Source organism: Haemaphysalis longicornis, unplaced genomic scaffold (genome assembly GCF_048455015.1).
Source record: "Haemaphysalis longicornis isolate Haplotype H1 unplaced genomic scaffold, Haemaphysalis longicornis Haplotype H1 scaffold_1, whole genome shotgun sequence".
NCBI lineage: Eukaryota > Metazoa > Arthropoda > Arachnida > Ixodida > Ixodidae > Haemaphysalis > Haemaphysalis longicornis.
Window position 1 is genome coordinate 246,550,345 of NW_027526203.1, and position 8,224 is coordinate 246,558,568.

General features: G+C 45.7%; 1 protein-coding gene across 1 annotated transcript in view; it reads left to right on the top strand.

Moving 5' to 3' along the window:
• Positions 1-5,047: 5,047 nt before the first annotated feature.
• Positions 5,048-8,224, top strand: part of LOC144158482 (1-acyl-sn-glycerol-3-phosphate acyltransferase alpha-like) — a 62,416-nt gene continuing 59,239 nt past the window's right edge. The window contains exon 1 of the mRNA XM_077689388.1: positions 5,048-5,131. Within this exon, the coding sequence (XP_077545514.1) occupies positions 5,048-5,131 (84 nt within the window). The remainder of the gene's footprint in view (positions 5,132-8,224) is intronic.

Sequence of the window (8,224 nt, forward strand, 5' to 3'; positions counted from 1 at the left end):
TACAAATAGGGATCTCCCCCCCCCCCCTATTCCCACCCTCCCGTTGGGTTGGAAACAAGTGAGCTCCAGGCTTAGCTCAAAAACATCCCCAGTGCACGTCCTTCCCTCTTCCTCAAAACCAAAGCACTTCATGATCATCATTATCATCATCGTGCGAGGGTGACCAGGCGACCAATACTAGGCAACCGGGGTGGCTCACACATACACTTTTGCGCTGCTTTCCGTAGGCACTAGCGCGTAAGCTCAAACTATTCGGCGAAATCACTGAAAGCACTAAATAGCGTGCACCTCAAGGGGTTTGTTGATACTGTAATTTAATTATTGCAGAGTCGCGGCGTAGTCCAAAAAACACTCTACACCCACAAAGCCCAACATGACAATGCTTTATCTATCGCACTTGTGAGCGCCCTGAAGGGCAGAGCAAACAAACATGCCCGGTCAGCGCCGCGTTCCCGAGACCCACAAGGTGCACGCTGAACGACACGAAAGCCCCTCACGTGGTTACATCTCTATTCAAAGCATGACGGTCAGAGATACCACAGGCTACCCAGAAACCCGATCCATCCTTCAGCGCGGCTACCAAGCGTTCCTCTATATGCTTGCCAATCGATTAATTGATTATGAGGTCTAACGCGCCGACGACAGGCGACGAGGCGCGCCGTAGTGGAGGGCTCCGGATTATTTTTGACCGCCTGGGGATCTTTAACGTGCGCCGCTTTCTCGGACGCACGGTTGTTTTCGCTTTTCGCCTCCATCAGAAAAGGAACCGAAATTCATCAGAAATCGAACCGAGCGTCTTTAGGCTCGGCAGTACAACGCCTTCACTGAGCCACCGAGGCGGGTGTACATGCGTGCCAACGGAGCTGTGCGTTTAGGTTCGAATCAAAGGGACAACCTAGGGACAAGCAACATGACCGGAACTTACCGCCTGGCTCCTGCGGTTGGCAGTTGGGCTGCAAAGGCTGGGCTGGTTAAGAGGGAAGATCGCAGAGAATTGCCGACCTTCTGAGAGCGTAGAATGGGCTAAGGTTCAAGGGGTAAGCGTGGAGCTCGAGTGCACCAGCGAAAATCGCGAGCCGGGCACGACCGCGTGGTTCTCCCTTATGTAAGGTTGTTGTTGTTGTTGTTGTTGTTGTTGCGCCTTTAGGTATGGCACATACCCAATCAGGGGATCGGCCAATCAACAGAGGATGGTTAAAATGAATGGAATTCTTATCTAATCACGAAACGCTTAGGAAAGATAATTTAGACCGGTTGGAAAAAATTTGAGAAAAAAAAAAAGTCCTGAAAAATCGAAGCGAGGGTGACCAATCGCAATCATAAAGAGAATCGTTTTGAATTTTAGATGTAGCGATGATTTCTAAGAACATGGCCTGTCTTCGCGACTGGAAATTGGCCGGGTTCCATACTCGACAATTGCCTTCACGCCGCTGCTTCCTCACATAAGCTCTGCGTGCAAATAAACCATGCGGACGAAAGCTGTGTTGTCGCTTATGAAACGACGCGTCGAATTATCTTAACTTACACTAAACGGCACCGTTTATCAATACCTGGAAACACACGCACATTGAAAAAACACGAAAAATTCTCATTTTTTTAAGACAAAGCATATGTGCGCTCAAGATGTGGGCATTGCGAAAGGCAATTCGGCTGTTAGTAACATTACGTGAGACAGAAAACGTGGATCCTACCACCCGTGGTGTACGTAGAGACATGTTTTTTAACGGCGCTAAACACGCGGCTAAAAGGTGACCCCGAAAACCCAGGACTCCGCTATTGGCGCTACTGTTGAGAAGTGCGGGCAGAGTAGTGCAGCAAAACTATACCCCGCAAATTGTGTGTACTGCCATCATGGAACATAGAGCGCTAAACTTAACACGACGACAACAGCATAGGAGGAAAACAGGACACACGAAACGGAAGATGCGCTACTAGTAACTGTGAAAAGTTTAATGAACGAGACAACATATAAATACCCCTACCACCTCGTATCACGTCCCAGTGCGCGTGCGAATAAAATCAATTCATACAACTGTTTTTTAGATACTGACTCTCTCTCTCTCTCCAGCAACGAGAGTGACAGAACACTGACGCACTCACCCTCGAGACCCGAAACCATACAAAATTCTTCGAAGATTTCCCTTGTCACTCTGTCCTGTGATTTAAAGAGCACTTTCGGTTTTGGGAAATCTGGAGTGCATTTGCGCTCGGTGCAGTGCTGTGCTAGATTGCCAGACACAGCCGTCTGCTGACACAGGGCATGGTGCTCCTTCAGCATTTCAGTGCGACATCGTCCTGATTGCCCTATGTATGCCTTTTTGCAAGTCAGCGTGACCTTGTATACAAAGCCAACAGAGTACTTCACAAAATTGCGCAGGTGCGCAACACCACAACCAAAATCTCTACTGGTGCCCATTTTCTTGGTCTCCAGCGCTTTATTTACCAGATTGCACATGCTTCCAAGCTTATCTGGCGCAGAACAAACTACCTGTACATCATGTCTGCCGCCTATTTTTTTTTCAACCGATGCGACAATCCATGAATATACGATATCACCACCACATGTCTATCTGGTCTTTTACACGTCTATTGTTTTCTATAAACAACAACGTACGGACATAACCGTTCTTGCAACAGAACCGATTAAACATACCGGATAGCCACCTTTTCTGAGCCTGGCTGTTTGGATATGAAGAGTTTCGCCCGTGGCATGATAACTCGATTTTTCTATCGATTTCGTTAGACAGGCTCTGGCAATGCCTCCCTTTACTAATTTACTATGCACAGAACGAAAAGGAAGAAGCGGTTTTTCTCCCCTGGTAAGGTAACACCAGAAAGTGGGCACCTGTTCTAACTTGCGCCTTAAGTTTAAGTATTGAAGACAGTTTTCTGTGGGCAATTCAAACGTGAAATCCTACCCTTAATGCACTGCTTTAAACTTTTCTAACACACTACGGACAATGTTTTCAGTATCACCTCTAGAAGCCAAGCACACAAGGAAATCATCCACGTATCTGAAGCATCTAATCACACCAACATTCTTAAGGCTCCCCTCCGGCACACGGTCTCCCTGTGCCAAGTAGATGTCGCGAGGCTCCGTTTCTGGCAAAGGTAAAGCGGTGCGCATGCGAGGCTGTCTAAGTTCCTCTCCCAAAATTTTGAAGTCCTCTTACGCCGCCACCATTGCTACAACAGCCACCCCTGCTCCCTAGTGTACATATTGCAGCGACTGTGTAAACCGCCCTTTCGTCTTTAGAGTACACCGTCTCTATTCCTTTGGCCGTGTCCTGCCTTCTGCCTGTATAATGTTCAAGATACATAATGCGGGGAACGGGCATGAGGTGTATGCACTGCCTCGTCTCTGGCGTAAGAACTCAGAGTTGTAGCTGGCCCTGTATGATCTACTGAAGTTCCTCCAAGAGCTTTTTGCCCTCAGGTGTGAGTTACAGTCTTAATTTTTGGCTGGAGAGGTGTCCTTGGATTACTTCTGATGCGGTGTTGTGAAGGCATCATTTCAGCGGGAGAGCAGTAGAAGTGCTCATGGGAATTCCAAGTTCCTGCTTGTGGGCTTTCCGTATAATGACGTGGAGCTGCTCTTTTTCGTTTTTGCCAGAAGCACGTACAAGGCCATGTAGGGATTGCGCGAGAGGGTAAATGCTTGGACCAATGTGGTGGTGTCCCGCTCTGTTCGGGATCGAACGTACGCGCCGTTGTTCCCACCATCACAACACCGTATCCACTCAGCCACTGCGTTGGCTAAACGACGAAAACGACTTACTCGTCGTTTTGTTAGAGTTCTACGCGCACGGGCCACCTATATCTCTTGCCGATCGCCAACGTAAACAACATGGCAATTTTATGAAATATTCGTGAATCGGAGAATATGGCGCGAGATAGCTGTTGGTTTACAAGTCTGGTAAGAAGTTTCTCACGCCTGTATACCTGTCGGAGGTATACCTGTTCGACAAGGTATACCTGAGATCGGAGGTACACCTGTTCGACGCTTCAACTTTCAGTTTTGAATGGCTACACAGTAACTAGACGCCTCCAACAGAGCGTTAACGATGGAGTATTTCTGGAATCGAAAAAAATATCTAAATATTCCGAAGCAGGTGCCAAACTTACTCCACGATCCCCGAGAAACGACTAAAGAGCGGGGAGTGGAGTTTCTGGAGAAGACCCCAAACTGTTGTTCTTATTTTTCTGACGCCTCTTCGCTTTGTAACGTTTTCCCAGATTACACATCAGCTTGGTTTGCTTTAAAAAAAATTTGCATCAAAGCGTAATGTTGTTCTTCTCGGGAAAAGTTTTTCTGCCAAGTGAAACCCTGATATGCTACTGTTCGCCTGTTTCAACAATTAATAAAATAATAAGAGTACGCAAATTAAGTTCTTGCGTGCTTTTATGCGAACAAGGTAAGTGGCTAGTGTGGGAAAAAGACGGGGGGGGGGGGTTCAGTCCTTATGGCGGTCTTCTCAAAGTGGGATCCTTACGGAAGTCCTGTGGACGAGGACTAAATTTTGCGTTACTACATTTTGGGTTGCTTGACCAGACCCAGCCCCACCCACACTTACTATTTGAAACTATAGACGGGAAAGGTTATGCCACCCTGTTAGCATGTTTTTTTCGTGCATCAGAGTTTCGTATTGACGCGCTAGATCTCGCACCACTCGTACCCCGTTACCCGAGATGAGCTTTCTGAATTTGCTTGCCATTGGGAAAGAGAATTCACAGTGCGCTTGTGGTGAAGTTGAGTTGACGGCTCTGCTTTAGATACGCTTTGTAATAATACGAAAGCGTCAGTTGATAGGTAGGTCGAAGAAATATAGCGCACGCGAGAAATGGCTCACAAAATGACTGACGGCGGAAACACAATAAAAAGTGATCGGTTACAAAAAGAAATTCTGTGTACTTGTTTGCGCATGCTAATCGAGCCGAGAGATTGGGAAAAAAGGAGGTAGAACCACTTTAATCGCGACTGGGTCAGGGATATGCGGTTCGGGAGGGCCCGAGGCCCTGCGCGACCTGTTGACTCCGGCACGAGGGTATGTCCAAGGTCGAACTCCGTAGGGCCTGCTCCCTGGGGGTGGGTGTGGAGAAGGGCGGAAAGGGGGCAGCGGGAACAAGCAGAGTGAGTGTAGTTGAGTGTTACGGGCGCCACAGAGTGGGCCGAGTGGGGAGGGGATGCGGGCGGGAGGATGCAAAAGGGGGGGGGGGGGGGGCATACAAACTTTGGGCGATTGGCCGTGGTTCTCGTAAAATGGATCCCGGGCATTGATCGTTGTCACCATCGGGTCATCGTTGCTAACTGTGATTTAAATATAGTGATCATCTTCTTCGTCCATGTCTGACACACTATTTTTTGTTATATTTTGTGCAAGAGAAAATGGGTTACCTCATAGGCGCCGACTTCGGGTAGAGGGGGGGAGGGGGGCAGAGCCCTCTCCGATGTCTTCCAGAGGTGGCAGAGCCTCCCCCCCCCCCCCCCCCCCCCCCCCCCGCTTACCCGAAAGGGCCATTACCAGTGCCATTACCACATGAGGTTTCTTTCGAGTTGTCTGTACCTATTCACTTAAAATTTTATTGTGGCTAAAAGCTTATACTACATCATTGTTGGCACAGACGTGCACGGCTTACTTTCATACTTCGCAATTGTTCCTTCAAGTCCTTACCATAGGAGGACAACAGCACTAGACGCACCAGCGGCGGTTGCGTAATCCGTACTTTCTCCTTTTTTTAACTTTTGACTGAACACCTTGTACTCACAAAATACATTTATATATACTCACAGGAATAAATTTATATTTTAACGAGAACGACGTAACCTACTAATAATCCTTTTCTAATGTTAGGGATAGCCTATGCTCAGGGAATCAATGTGTTGCTGCATGTTCTTATCTTTGCAAGTGCCTTGCGTGCTTTTTTCAGCCTGATAAAAGGTGGCAGTCTTAGTGACCCCTTCGGCAGTTTTTTTATCAGTGGCTTGTCAAATGAACGTGAGTGCTCTGTGTCTGTCTCAGTATTGCGACTCATGGAAAAAGACGCTCTTCTAATAATTGACATTTCATAGGGATGAAGACGTCGTCACTTGCATGGAGAGGTCATACATATATAAAAGTCATTCAGTACTCAAGATGAGGCAAAGCGGCATTCACTCAAATTCAGTATCACATTCAGATTATGGGGTTTAACGCGCCGAATTTTACTCCCGGTCTTGTGGCGTGCCGTAGTGGAGGGCTCCGGATTTATTTTGATTACCTGGTGATCGTTAAAGTGCGCCGAAGCAATCGTGATTATATATATATATATGTGTAGAAATAAGGGTTGGCAGTCAAGAAAACCTCGGAAAGCAAGGGGAGACTGTGGTAGGTCATTGAAACATAACGAATTTGGAAAGACAGAAAGAAAGTGGGGAGAAAATGCCCGCCGGGTGGTATCCGAACCCACAACCTCCAGAATACCGCTGGTCGACGCTGGTCGACCACTCTCGACATGTCGTAGACGCTCGAGTCACGGCCCGGGGGTTAAAAAGAAGGTCCTCTTCACCCCGAGTAGTCCGAGTGGCGCTGGCTACCACCCCCAAGCGCAGGAAACAAAAACACCTGAACATAAATACCCAGAAAGTGGAGGCTAAAGTAGCCCCGCCGGTAGCGTAGTGGTTATCGCACCAGACCGGTATTCTGGAGGTCGTGGACTCGGATCCCACCTGGCGGGCATTTTTTCTCCACTTTCTTATTTTCCAAATTCTTTATCTTGAGCTACTACATCCTCCCCTTTGCTTTCCAAGGTCTTTTTTACTGCCAATTCTTATTTTCTGTTTTATATATACATATATATATATATATATATATATATATATATATATATATATATATATATATATATATATATATATATATATATATATATATATATATTTTATATATATATATATATATATATATATATATATATATATATATATATATATATATATATATATATATATATATATATATATATATATATATATATATATATATATATATATATTTATATATATAACATTTCTTAATGGTTTCTATCTGCACTGTGTTTAAAATCGTGTGAGGTTTTCATGTTGTTAATTCGAATGCAGTCGTGTCCGCTTGTGAAGGCCTTCAGGGACACCATCAACAATAAATCCGTATCTTCCACTTATTTTAGTTTGAGTGGGCACTTATATAAAAACAGCAATGAGACACAAACACTCAAAGTTCTCTACGTCACCATCACTTTTTCTTGTACAGTGCCGTTGTGTCCTTTGGTTACTGCCCTAGGAGAACATGAGAATTGAAAAAAAAATAGGGGCCTTCTCATTTTCACTTTTAAAGTAAGTGCGATAGCATTTCGATGCATGGATTTAAGTCGATTAACGCGGATTAGTGGGTAGACTAGGGTGGTTTAGTGAGATAAGTGGATGAACTAATGTGAATTAGTGGGACTGCGGTGTTGATTAATATGGATTAGAGGAATTAGTGGGTCAGTTAAGGCGGATTAGAGGGTTGGACCAAACATGATATATTTGGGGCCCTTGGCATTTCTAAATTTTGCAGCGTTCACTTTCTCGACCAATCGGGAGATTTAGTTACGCACAAAATAGCAAAAAGTTATGTGTAGATCACCTTAATGCTATAAGAGGCCTTTTTTATGTACGTGTTACGCTCTTATGTTATTTCTCGCGTAAGATTTACATCTCGCAATGAAGTTAAAAACTAATTGCCTAATGCATGTCTTATATTCACCAAAAGGTTCTCAAAATGTGTATATATATGAGGTAAGACTAGGAAGCAACTAAACTGAAAGAGAAAAAAAAGGAACGATCAACTGGTTTGATGCTAAAGACACCTGATAGCATTCTCCGATACCTTCTCTTTCTTCGTGCTACCGTTCTGCAGCCTTCCACAGGTGTAGCATCTCAACCCCCGAACACAGCCCCTTCCAAGTTGAGGAAGAGGCGATAGCACGTGCGCTTAGCCAAAGGGCCGCCAAAAGTCTACAGACTCTTATCAGGCGTGGCGCAACTTTGCCAACCAACAGTCTATTACATGTTACAACACTTCGAATGAACAAGCAGAGACCACCAACGAGACGAGCCAGGATTGTATGGGCACCAGCTCATACTTGCATCGCCGGCAGACAAGATCACCAACCTCGCGTGGATGGACATTTGACCAGCTAGCCAGCGCAGATAAAGTCGCGAGCC